The sequence below is a fragment of the Equus asinus genome, chromosome 7, assembly GCF_041296235.1.
Source record: "Equus asinus isolate D_3611 breed Donkey chromosome 7, EquAss-T2T_v2, whole genome shotgun sequence".
In the NCBI taxonomy this organism is placed as follows: Eukaryota; Metazoa; Chordata; class Mammalia; order Perissodactyla; family Equidae; genus Equus; species Equus asinus.
The window spans coordinates 39,653,389-39,667,672 of NC_091796.1; the positions used below are offsets into that span (position 1 = coordinate 39,653,389).

Below are 14,284 nucleotides of genomic sequence, written 5' to 3' on the forward strand. Positions count from 1 at the left end.
GAACACTGTGTAAATAACTCACTAATAAATAAAATTGACTGTATAAGACTTTGTCCTCGGTTGTACATATGAGCTAATAAAAAGAGGGCCTTTTGAATACGGCCCGGGTCTCTAACTCAGGAGACTGGGTAGATGAAGGTATCATTCATCAAAATCAAGAATTCAGGAGGCAGAGCAAATTATGGCTGGAGAAGTGAGAGTGTGAGAAGATAAAGTGTACGGTTTCGACATACTGAGTGGGAAACACCTGTGGGATATGCGGGTGTTCATGTCCAGTAGCCCGTTGAAAATGTGTACCTGGGAAGAGGTCTCAATTACAGATTTAGATTTACAAGTCTTTGGTATAGAAGGGGTAGATGAAGTCATAAACACAGATGAGATCCTGCAGGGAAATTATGCATAGAAAGTAGCAGACTCAAAGAGAATCAAAGTGGAAGGAAAAGAGAAGCTTAGTTATACTGTTTCTACCAAAATTTATTATGGAGTAGGGTGATATCTCAAGGGAGTAAGGAGATATCCAATCTCTCAAGGAAGATAATACCACTACTCTCCAATTAGAAGTAGTGTTCAAGAACATCAGTGGGTTTACTTGTGTATATTTTTGAGAAGTTAGAGAACTCCTAAAAATTAATGACTTCATGAATAACAAATTAGTTTTTCATTGTAGATGGAAATAAAATTATAAGCTTTATATCTTATATATTCTTATATATGAAGAAATATGCCAAGTGATATTTCTCTTCTTACCATATACCCAACACCCACAGTCAACATGGTTAATGAGAACACCTTACATAACTAAGTTGTAAGTAACAGAAGCAGTACTGTTAAGGAGAGGAATATTAAAAAAAACATACACTAAACCATAGGCTTAATCAATGTGCTTTAAATTCATCGCTAGATTATTTAGTTTTAGATCATTTCATGTTGTTTCATGCCTGTTCCCTTTAAAATTTAATTTCACATTAATATAAAAGCATTATCACTCAGTGATTCAGGCCTCACCATTTTGATGGCTTTTCTAATTACCTTAGTTTGACTTTTCATAATTAATATACTTGAAATTTCAAAATGGATGAGTAATTTTTACACTCAGTTTAAATTAGATTATAATAACCTGTAAGCTTTTATTCCAACATGTAGGAATTAAGGTCTCAATTACATGGCTCCTTCAGGATGCACAATTCAGATGGAATGATGTTTACTATGTGATTGAACATAATGTGCAGCAAAAGCAGCTGTGAAGGAATCCATCATGTAGAGTGACATTGGGAAGGGATTGTTCTTCATTCAGCTCGTGCAACCATGCTGGCACACCTGTTTCTAGTTTTGAAACCATCTATGATTACCTCCCAACATCAGTGTTGAAATAGCATCATTAGTCGAGTTTTGCTACTTGCTGAAAAAGAAATAAGAAAGTTGTCTGTCATGGCCAGGGTTTTTTTTTTTAAACTTTAGTTGTATTTTTCACATCTCTGTTTCCCAGTTGAGCCAATAGTGAAAACTCCCAGGACCATACTTAGAAGATTTGGGGTAACTGACATCTCAGATAAATAAATAGTAACTGAGAGGTCATTTTTAAAGTACTTAGCCTGAATTTTGTTGACTTATGCTTACATAGCCATGTGTGACAATGTATCCAGCCATAGTTTTAATATATAAATTGTAGCCTAAGTTTGTACTTTGGGAAAACACATCCACAGAAATGAAAGGAAAGTCAGTTTGTTCCTCTTAATTTATCTTTTAAAGTGGCATGTGTTATTTTTATTTGATTTGAACTAAAATGTTACAGTCAAAACGACATTAATACCTATGAGTTTATTTTAGCATTAACCAATAATATATACATATTATTATATGTGGACAAAATAGAATAAATATGTAGCCTTGTTATCAGACCAGAATCTTAACTACTAGAAGCTAATTAAATCCCTTTATAAAGCCCCTTTTATGTATCACACATTTGATTACATTGTAGATGAAATAATGCACCTCTTTGCACTGTCCCACATGATACTCTAGATAGCCATTATGCAGGTGTTAGCCTTAATCTTCAGACATCACCATGTTAATAGGATTCTTATGTAGTAGTTGATGATTAACTGATCTAAACAATATCTCATTGACCTCCATTGTGCATCTCAAAGTTTAGCACTAAAACTATTTGTTCTGAATTTTTATTATAACTGTAACATTTATTTGTTCTGAATTTTGACTACAGCTGTAATATTTTTATAGCTAAAGATTCTAGAATAGCTATCGTGTTTCGATTCTTGCTTTAAGGGAAATTTCTAATCGTTAGAATACAATTGCGTTGGCACTTTTTTAGACTTCCTATCTTCAGCAGGATACTGGATTCAAGGTCTTTTAATCTACAGCGATCTGAGAACTAAAGAGCTAATTTATATTCAGTTGAAGTGTTTGTTCTCTCCTAGGATATCTTTACTCTCAACTTGCTTATCTTGCACTTTTTCCTAAAGATAATTGTATACAGGAGAAGAGATATAACAATTTCAAATAAATCGGCCCTGCCTCTTTTGTTTGAGGGTGACCGGAGGATAGATTAGAAATTTAGGGGGGAAAATACTTTGTTAATCTAGAATTTAGGTTAGAAAAGGATGTGAAAAAGCAAAATACTTTTTTCCACATTTTTGATGAAAGTCATATCTAAACCTGCTTTATCTACGTAACACTTTTTGATTTCACACACACAGTGTTTAAAAACTACTAAAAAACTTTTAAGAAAATTTAGTTTGTTATTCATTATTCAACACATATGTTAAAATTTTGGAAATAAGATTAAAAATGAAATGACAAACCATTGTCACAGGGTATAACATATACAACAATTATGAGAAACTTTCTATATGTTGGTGCACATATGGGAAAATTTAGGTGGCTCAGAATATTACACCGGTAAGATTTTTTGATTTTTTCAGTTTTAAGTTATGACCAGAGTGTTAAAGGGCATGAGAGGAAGTGACAGAAAATGTGGCTGGCAAGATTGTTCTAAAATTCTGAGGAGCTTTGGATGCTAGGAGCTTTGTTCTCCTGGAAAAAAAGAAATCTCAGAAGTTTTTAGAGAGATCAACATTATGAGTGATTTAAAAAGATATGTTTGAGAAGATGTGGGCAAGATCTGAAGAGGAAAACCCTGGTCAGGAGGTTACCACAATAACCAGAATGAGAGATTATGGGGCTCTAAATTGAACATTAGCAATAAGTGTCTCTAAGATGTATACCAAGGAGGATTGTTTCCAAGATGGAGCTGAGAGGACTTGGGTATTGTTTGACTAAGGGAAACTGGTTTAAGAGAAGAAAAAGATCTTGGCATGATGCGTTAACTAAAACAAGAAACACTGGTGATAGAACAGGTGTGGTTTTGTTTTTAATTAAAATTTTTTGCAAGGGATATCTGGAGGAAAGAGAAAATTAATTTCAAAATGTTAAATCTGAGGTAACTGAATATGAGGAAATCCAGGCATGAAAGTCAGGGAAGGCTAGACTGGAGGTAGGAATTTGAGAGTGACAGTTGTACAGGTAATATCTGAAACCATGCCTGCCATCGAATCACCAGGTAGAGCATTACAACTATCTCAGCAAAGAAGAATATTGTGTGGTTAAGAAAAAAATGATTGAAATGTTTTTTTTTTTAATCAGTAGAGCCCAATTGCAAATAAAGGGATGGTTTTAAAGATGTTTTGAGTTGTTCTGAATGTAGAGGTTTAAAAAAAAAAAATGAAAGAAAAAAATTCAGGAGAAACAAAAATATTATGATGATGTGACTAGGAGAAATTATGTCTTATTCCTAAAATGTATTAAACCTTAATGTTAAAGATACCAATTTGGTATTTCTTTGTTAAAATTCAAAGCTTTTTCTGAGGTAAAAAATACTATGATACACCTATAAAATCAATGGCCAAATAATTTATATCTGCAATCAGATGTTAGAACCTCAAAGAAACTTACTTTAAAGTTTTCATTTTCGTCATATTAACCGAATTGAAGTAACCAAAGAAACTCCAAATTGAATATTAGAAACCTAGGGAAAAAGACATTATTTTTTAAACTTGTTTTTTTGGTGAATAACTAAATGGCAAAGTGTGACATTTAAAATTGCAATTTAAAAATGGTAACTCTACTTTTATTTTTAATATTAAAACTTTATGGCCATTAGGAAGAATTTTAGAGTAGATGATTTTGCACTGTACTTGGTTACTTCTTGCCAGCCATGTATCCATTCACATTGGGTTGGGGACTGTATTTATTTTGTATTTTTATTTAAGTCAATGGTTCTAAAATCTTTATTGATTATAAAATCATGTGAGCATATGTGTGTGTGTGTGTAAATACCACTACAAAGAAAGTTTGTTAATGTGATAAACTGTTCTTCGAAGAGTTTGATAAAACTCTGGGTAACAGCCATCCTGCTGTGATTTTGGTTTCTTAAATCAAAAATGAACTCAATCTAGCTTCTCTGTTATTTCAACTCTTATCAATAGGTTTCGTGAATTTATTCAAAACATATCTTTCCTTGTTAACTGTCTTTATGGGTTTGGAAGCATCTTTGTGAAGAACAGCCTTCTGCGTTGGCATTTTAATCATTGGTATGGCCAGCAAGTGGAGGAGACGTCATGGAAAGCTCTTAACTATATGAAAGAAATCACTTCCTGAGTGTTATATATATGAGTGTGAGTGTGTTTTGATAACCTCAGAAATCACTTCTCATCATCCCAAGTAAAAAGCACATTTACTTTAAGCGCAGTTTTTTTCATAGAAGGAAAGCATTTTAAGTGGGAGTTCTGGTTCTCTCAGATCTTTTATGAGTTTCCCTGGAAACTCTTAGCAAATGTACTTAGCCCTGGAACAGTTGCTATCTAGTGGAAGAAGAGAAGCTTTTAGAAGGTAGAGATGTTTTCCAGTAATTTATGTGTGAAATAATTTGCACTCACCAGCCCCATCTGTACTAATAGAGCAAAGAAGAAATTTAGAGCAGTAACTTAAGTAAAAATGCTTCTGTCATAGAGGTTAAAAAGAACATGTAAGATAGGAGAAATCCAGTAACAATCTTATAGGAAGTTCAGGCAAATTGACACCTGAATTAACCATGTGTTTACTGTTTTACAGTGCTAAGCTTGTTTGATGTCTATGCAAGTTTCTCCACCTTAAAAAGGTAGATTGCTAGTGCTGTGACCACCTCAATGATGAACTAAAAATGTAATTTGATATTTATGTGACAATGCCTTGCAAACCCCAAGTGCTTTAACAGTGGAGGGGAAAGGGAAAACAGAAGAAAGGTATTAGGATTAGTGAATCTAGCAATAAATTTTATTGGAGTTTTCTGATTATCTTTATAGACAGAGAAAAGTTAATGAAAATATATGGCATATTTAATAGATGGTAGAGAATATAAAGTGTAAGAAAATTGGAACTCTTGGAAGATAAAGTAGAGGCAATGTAACATTTTCCATGCCAATTTTTTGAAACCTATTGTCAAAGAGTTGAGTGGAATCAATCAAATGTCATTTAACAAAACATGTCTATCTAAGGTATTTGAGTAAAGGATTCCTTGGGCATCTGCAGTGAGTTAGGAATTCAATTTGGATGGCCCAAGTACCAGATTAGGTTCAACAAACTCAAGTTTATCTCTGTCCAATTTCTATGGGTAAAGCAAAAGAGCACAAACCAGTCTTCTCAAATAGTGTGTCAATGGGCATGTCATGAATAGACACTATCTACTCTTCCAAACCATTCTCAATCTTGCCCTCCATCTATAAGTAATCACTCATCCTATTATAAGCTCAAGTTTTTGAAATATGAAATGCGTACTTATATACATCAAGGATATTTATTGATAAGGCCCGAGCCTAATTATAGAAATCACTGTGTTTCTTTGATCTGTTGTATATTTTTAATCAAAGAAATCTAAATCAAAACAACTCTGCATTACTTAGTATACTGCTGGTGGTCATTTAATCCTTGATGCTGTCTTATTCTTATGGAATTTTTTAAAGAAAATTTGAAATATGTCTCATAAAAGCTGAGATAGGATTTTTTTCTAGTTTTTGATCAATAAAAGGTGTTTCATTGCCTAGATATGCAGTCTTGTAACATATTAATATTATCCTCTTTTGAAAATAATCTTCATAGCAACCCAGGGGGCAAACTGTCAGCTCTGAGAACTCTGGGAACTAATGATTATCAAAAGTTGCTTACAGAGATAAAATGTGACCCCAGGGGTTATTTTTTTATGTCATGAAAATCTATGCTTCTTTGAAACCAATAATAGTAATCATTCAAGAGAAAAATGTGAATTAACTTTATGTTAAACTTTTGCCCAAAAGACACTACAGACCAGATTTTATTTGGATTTTCATGTTGTACTTCTTAGCATATAGTGGACTCTGAAGAACATTAATAATGCAAATCTGTGTTTGAATAAAATGACTCCCTACAAGGTCTGTTTTGATTATTAATGGAATTAACTAGCTGCCTGCTCAGTGCAGTTATTATAGTTTGGAGTAACAGTTAATAATGAAAGACTGCGGCAAATTTTAAAAATAGAATGTTTAATAATATGTTAATTTTATCAAAGACTCAAAGAGAAAATATTGTGGAGGCAATGCTTTTTCTCTTCTCTCTTTTTATTCATCATTAAGAAACTCTTCTGTGAGTGTATTTTATTGCCATTTTTCAAACAGAAAAACAGGTCTAGTATGTTTCAGAAGAGCCATCAATTTTCCTGAACTAGAAACAAATTTTATCATGTTGCCCCAGTTATTTTCAGTCAAGAAACCGGGAAGTTACACTAGTGGTGGAATTGTTTGAGGCCAGTCCCTTGCCAAGGACCTCAGAATTGCTCTGAAGTATGTAATATTCCGCCTTCTTTCAGTTTCAATGGCTACATATCTTTGCAGAAAGAATACTTCATAGCCAAGTGCTTTAGATGCGGTGATTTTATGAGTGTGGAGTAGAGCAAAGCAGAGCTGCTAGTCTGGGTAAAGCGGAAGGACAGGGTGAAATCATATCTGGGCCCTTGCCCCATAATCTCAGGAAGACTCTGAGACATTTTCCCTAAAGCCTTACAGTTCCATGGAGAGTAATTTGAAATCTACTACTTCACAGAAGATAGAAGTTGTGTGCATAAAAAAAGTTAATCCATGTAAACATCACAGATTCATCTATCTATCTTCTGATAAACTGCATGTATGTATAAGACGTGTCTATAGTCTAGTATGGAGGAATATTTATATATATGATTATATAATATATATGATTATATATATTAAATGTTATATATATGATGATGATATCATATAATATATATGTATATATGATAATCTCTGTCCCCAGGGAGGGAGGAGATTGGCACTCCTAGATGAGAGACCATTTCATTTTACCTTTATAAAAGACTTTTGGATTCTGCATGAGGTGTAGTCATCATTGGTTTGACCATTTTCCACTTACCCTGTCTTTGTAACATGCCATTTAAAAGACAGTTGGTTACAGATTCTAAGATTCTAATAGTGATATGTTTCTGTATCACTAATATTGCTTTATTAATAATTCTTGTTCACAATAGCATGGTAATTCGTATGATTATTTGTTTCAGACCTACTTATTATGGCAAATAGTTCCAGCAACAAAAGATTCCTGGAATATCATCTTCAATATCATAGACTATTTAAGCTTCCTTACTATCTGTAATATAAAGTGTCATCATAGTACCCCCCCCCCAAAAAAAGCAGATGACGTATATTGTTATGTCTTTAGAAAAAGTCCCTATTACAGTGGTAAATTTGTTGAAGGCGCAGTATCTTCTTTTATACAGAACCACGGTATAAAACACACCGTCCCTGGGTACTTTTTACTAGCAAAGAGTAAGTTTCAGAATCAAAAAAATCTGGAACTTGCTTACTTCTCAGTCCAAATAGGAGAGCCAGCGATACCAACAAAATTTGATTCTATCTGTGTCTCTTCTTGAGCCCAATTTCTCCCAGGAAAAGTGTTATTATAAAATAATTCACCCACCTGGGGATTTCTAAGTTTAAATGGCAACGAGGATTTACAATCAGACATTCCAGTTCATCCACCACTTTAGATCAGTTCATGTTTTTTTAGACAAGCAACGCTGGAAAAATTGTTTTCTTATTTTCGGTTCAATTTACATAGAGGAATTTTGTTGTCTATCTCATAATCTTACTTACCTAGAAATGAGAAGATGAAAAGCTCATAGATCCTGTGTCTAATTCTACCCTGCATGTAATGAATAGGTCAAGTAGAGTTGAAAAGATCAGGAGAACAAGAGCAAAATGATAACTGAGTAATTCTGATAGTCATGCTGATGCTTTGATTAGAAGTTTTCTGAATATAACAATACTACCGGGTCCAGAGAGCAAACTTATTCCATGCTTCCTCTTTTTCTAGCACTTGGTGCCACAAAAAATGTATTTGAAAGTTACTTGTTTCCCTAAACATGTACTCTAAATTTAAGAGCTGCAAAATACTTCTTCCCTCCCCCCCACCCCGAGGAAAATTAGCCCTGAGCTAACATCTACCAATCCTTCTCTTTTTGCTGACGAAGACTGGACCTGAGCTAACATCTGTGTTCATTTTCCTCTACTTTCTATGTGGGATGCCTACCACAGCATGGTGTGCCAAGCGGTGCCATGTCCGTACCCGGGATCCGAACCGGTAAACCCCAGGCCACTGAAGAGGAACGGGCATACTTAACCCCTGCACCACCGGGCCAGCCCCAAGAGCTGCAAAATACTTCTGATTATGACAAAAACACTCCCAAGAATTTATTAGAAATCTGTTCCTAATTACTTCTTACTAAGAAAAAGAAAGAAGAAAGGATGAGGAATGCAGTAGAAAAGTGAAATCATATACATTGTATATATTTTAGAGTTTATAAACTCACAGCTGAAGGGAAATTCATTCAATCTCTTTCACCATTGAAAATATATACAATTTATTGCAAATTTTAATTTCAATGTCCTTACAACTTGACGTGGTTAGAAGTTTTGAAGCACAGTTTGTAGCCACTAGTACAGCTTAGGAAAGGCAGAAAGCTGAAAGGCCCGGGCTTATTCACATCTTTGTCAGGCTGGCGTGATGCATGTAATGCGCCTAGTGTGGACTCATCACGCAATAAATTTTGCTATAACCATAAAATAAAAAGAGAGAGAGCCAGGGACAGAGGGAGGGAAAGAGAGAAAGAGAGAGCAGGCTGCAAAAAATATTTCAAGAAAGCCAACTTTAGCAAATAAGGTTTTTTGCAAATTAAAATTTCTCTTCCTGTATGTTTTTAAGCCAAGCTAGTCCTTTTTAAAGAATTTTTAAAATAAAATTCACTCTTCCAACAATTTCCAAATGTACAGTACAATATTCTTTGCCACACACACTCTGTTGTGCAGCAGACTCCCCAGAACCACTCCCCACATCCTGCGTGACTGACACTCTACACGCCGTGAACAACCCCCCTCCCTCCCCTCCCCTCCCCCAGCCCCTGCGACTGCCATTTTACTTACTATTTCTTTGTGTTAGACTACTTTAGATACCTCATATAGGTGGAATCATGCAATATTTACCTTTTTGTGATTGGCTTATTTCACTTAACATTATGTGCTCAAGTTTCATCCAAATTGTAGGATATGACAGGATTTCCTTCTTTCAAGGCTGGATAATATTCCCTTACGTTTATATACCATATTTTCTCTATCTATTCATCTGTCAATGGACATTTAGCTTTATTCTATCTCTTGGCTGTTGTGAACAACTCTCTTAATGTAATTTTAAGTTCAGTTGGAAGTTGTAAATTGCTTCATCTCCAATTTGTCTCACATTGTTACTTTGCTTTCTTTTTTTGTTTTTAGCAAAGTGGTTGAAAATGTGTGTATGTGTTGACTTAATGTTGACCATATATTTTTTCTTATTCAATTTCTTTTGCAGAAATGTAGATAACAATAAGATAGTCCAGTTCAAGGTGAAATAGCACGAGTGATTTGATAACTAATGGAATGTTGTTGTCATTGCAGGACGAGTCTGCTCCAGCTGACAAGCAGTGCAAACCAGAGGCGGCCCAGGCCACTTACTCCACCTCAGCTGTCTCGGGCTCACAGGAAGTGTTGTACATCAATGGAAATGGGACCTACAGTTACCACAGTTACAGAGGGCTAGGAGGGGGACTGCTAAATCTGAATGATGCTTCCAGCAGTGGTGAGTCTTTGTTTTATATTGTGTTTTTTGGTGTCCATTTAGGGGTAGTAAATTCTCTGAACCTGTGAGAAGAAAATGAATATACTGTTATATGCAATATGCCAATCTGCTAAAAACAGTCCCATTTAATATATAATGTCCATATTGCTAAAGAATATCTCCCTATTCTGTTGCTGTTTCTGAAAGTAGCACTATTATGCCGCTGAATGATTGCTGTTTTACGCAAAATAATCTCAACTAGAGAAATAGCAAATGTTTTACCAAATAGTTATACATTCTTCCCCCAAAGCTGTAATGTACTATTCATTAAGAATGTGATGTAATCTACACAGAATTCGAAATATATTATGATGTACATCCAAAAGCTATGTAATGTTATAACCCAATGTTACTGCAATTAAAGACAAATAAATAAATAAAAGAAAGAATAATGACATTTTTTCAATGTCCAAAAGGTTGTTTTTTTTTTAAAGATTGGCACCTGAGCTAACATCTGTTGCCAATCTTTTTTTTTCTTCTTCTCCCCGAAGCCCCCAGTACATAGTATATTATAGTTGTGGTCCTTCTGGTTGTGCTATGTGGGATGCCACCTTAGCGTGGCCTGTTGAGTGGTGCCATGTTGGTGTCCAGGATCCGAACCAAGGAAACCCTGGACCACCAAAGCAGAGCATGCAAACTTAACCACTTGGCCATGGGGCTGGCCCCTCAAAAAGGTTTCTAATTTGGAAAATTTGAGGTACCAGGAACTTTATTGACTTCATGAAACATACACAGTCAGTAGACCTAAGAACATACAAGCTGAAACAACACATGGCTCTCCAGCCAATAGCTTGTCAGTGATAGTGGCATGCTCCACCAGCGAGGAGTCAGGGACTGGAGCCAGCTCGTACTGGCTCATACTTGGTAAATTTCTATGAATTTCTTCAGCTTGTATACCAGAATGAATTCCAAATGTGTAATATAAAGCCATACAAATATTAAACGTAAAAACCATGGGTGAATTTCTTATAACCAAGTTGTGGGAAAAGGTTTCCTAAACCATACTTAAAATCCAGGGAGAAATAAATTTCATCTCACACACACATACATACACCTTTTGCAAGATAAAAAATATGATAAGCAAAGTAAAAAAATAAATGATAAACGGGAAAAATTATTAGCTGCCTATACTACAAAGAGTTAATAGGCCAATAATGTTCTTCTAAGAAGAAAGAAATACCCAAAACCATATGTTAAAAAAATAAGGCCAGAAATATGAACACACAATTCCCAGAGAAGGTAATGCAAATGTCCCTTAAATATAAAGTTACTCAACCCCACTCATTCCTAATAAGAAAAATGCAGCATCTATCTATCTGTCTATCTATCTACCTATCTATCTGGTTAGCAAAAATCCAAATATTTACACAATATTCTTTTTACAAAGCTATGATGGAAATAAGTACTCTCATGCATTTCTTGTAGAAATGCAAAAGATTGGAGTAGAATTTGACAATATTTAGCAAAATTTAATATGCATGTACCATTTGACCCAGCAATCACTTTAGAAATCTCATTAGAAATATGTCTCAAAGATACAGTGGCAAAAATAAAAAATAACATATGCACAAGGCTATTCATTTCAGTGTTATTTATAAATGCAAAAAAAAGGGGGTTACCAATAAAAATGTCCATCAGTAGATGGCTAGTGGATTCGATTATAACATCCAAATAAGAGAGTCACATGCAGCCATACAAAGTAATAAAAAATATCTTTCTATACTCCTGGTGTGAAAAGTACTTATAGTATGTTAACATTCATTAAAGAAGGATTTGTATAATTTAAAAAGAAGTTTACATAGAGGCAGGGATGAGGGAGATCAGTATGGAGAAAGGAAAATAAGCCAGAATTTTCTGAGTATACTTGGTTTTTATATTTTGTTTTGTAAATTTAACTTTGGTACAATTTACATATTTACTTAGTTATGAAACAAACTTATTTTAAGAATCCCTAATATTGAGGGGAAAATGATACAAATGAACTTTATCTGTTTAATAAGTGGTTGGCATAGCCCTATTGAGAGGAACTCAAAAATTCTAATTTGACTCCACAGCATGCAAACCTATGATAAAGTCTTAAACTATTTTCAGTAATCATATTATTATTTGGGGACTGTTTGTGTATTGTGGATTAAAGCAAATTTGTAATTATGTTGGTGTCAGTGAAAGCTGGGATTTTCAGCAGGGGGCAAAGTAGATACAGATGTAAAATCAATAAGTTTAAGCAAAAACTCCATAATCTTGTATTTGAATTGGTAGTATCAGTGAGAACTCAATGTCTTTTTTGTTTTAAAAGAACATGTTTCCTATCTTTTGCCACTGAAAATGTCTGAAAACAAAGACCAATTTGAATTTGAAAATTTAAATTAGGCTTCGTGGGCATGTAATATGTTTGGGAGGGAATTGCATTATTAGTGTCAAATGAGTGTATATTCTAGAAAATCACTTACCCTTACAATCCTGGAAATACGCTCTGACTGTGTTCAGGAGCGACTCTACTGGAAGGTTGGGGCTCCTTGATCTGCTTTGAAATTAAAGGTCCTCTAAGGACAGGATCACGGAGCTTTAGTCTGTTGTCAATTGCCCTCCAGCTCCAAAGAGGGGTGCCTCAAGTGGAAGGGGAAACAAGAAAGCAGCTTATTTTGGAAAGAAATTAAGTTTCAAGTGTATGTTCAGTTTTTCGAAAGCTAGTGAGCCTTCTCAGCTGTTTCCAAGCTTATTTTTATTTGGACAGCAAATCAGCAGGAAAGAGCAAGTCCAAGACCAGAAAAGGAAAACATCAACAAAAGCCAAACATTTTTTTTTAGCTTGTAAATCTGGCAACTCTAACATTGCTTTTTTAATATTTTACATAAGAAGTAAGAAGTGATAGGTAGTTCAGAACTCAATGAAGAAATAAAGAAGTTTGGGGGAAATGTGTATTCGCTAAAGATTTTATTGACATAAATGTTTTGTCTTATAGATTAAAATATCATTCATTTAATAAATTAATTTATTTAACATCAATTAATAACAACTACAACTTATTGAGTCCTTGTGGTATGGCAGTGAAGTCTCTGTTTAATCCTCACACAGTCTCCCATGAGATACATTGTGCGATATGGGGGAAACTTTTTATAAAACTGAACTTACTCCCATTTAAAAAAATAATGCTTAGGCACCATTTGCTTTTTTCTAGCATGATTAAAACCTATTTTGTGGGGCTCAGAGAGGTTGAGTAACTTGCCCAAAGTCCTTCATTAATAAAGGGAGGAGCCAGGATTTGAACACAGGCATTCTCACATCACATTCTCACATTTTAAGCTACTGAGCTAACAATCTGTGTAATTGAATCAACTACTGAAGTGATAGCCCCTGGTAAGCACTAGTCTACTTTCTGTCTCCAGAAACTCTCCTGTTCTGGACATTTCATACACAATGAATGAATCATGCAATTTGTGGTCTGACTTCTTTCAGTTAGCATGATGTTTTCAAGGTTCGTCTATGTTATAGCATGTATCAATACTTCATTCTTTTTATTGCCAGATAACATTCCATTCTATGCACATGCCATATTTTGTTTAGCCATTCACCCATTGATGGGCATTTGGTTTTTTTCTACTTTTGGGTTACTACGAATAATGCTGCTATAAACATTTATATACAAGTTTGTGTATAAATATTATTATTTTGGGTATATACCTAGGAGTAGAATTATTGTTTCATACGTACGGTAACTCTGTGTTCAACATTTTAAGAAAATAACAGACTGAATATGGGATTTCTTTCCATTTATGTCAATCTTTTTAAATTTCTCTCAACTATGTCTTGTAGTATTTAAAGTACAAACTTTATACTTCTTTTGTTAATTTTATTGCTATTTCCCTTTGTGATGTTATTGTAGATGGACTGCTTTTCTTAAAACGTTATTGTATATTTTTCTATTTTTTAGAAGAGTTTGTGAAGTAGTATTAATTCTGTATGTCTGGTAGGATTCAGGAGTGATGCTCTCTGTGCCTGGGCTTTTCTGGGAGGTTTTTGAGGA

General features: G+C 34.4%; 1 protein-coding gene across 10 annotated transcripts in view; it reads left to right on the top strand.

Moving 5' to 3' along the window:
* NOL4 (nucleolar protein 4) overlaps positions 1-14,284 on the top strand; it is a 361,044-nt gene that overhangs the window by 311,364 nt on the left and 35,396 nt on the right. For all 10 annotated transcript variants that reach the window (XM_044774554.2, XM_044774556.2, XM_044774560.2 and 7 more), the window contains one exon: positions 10,041-10,221. In XM_044774554.2, coding sequence (XP_044630489.1) covers positions 10,041-10,221 — 181 coding nt within the window. The remainder of the gene's footprint in view (positions 1-10,040; positions 10,222-14,284) is intronic.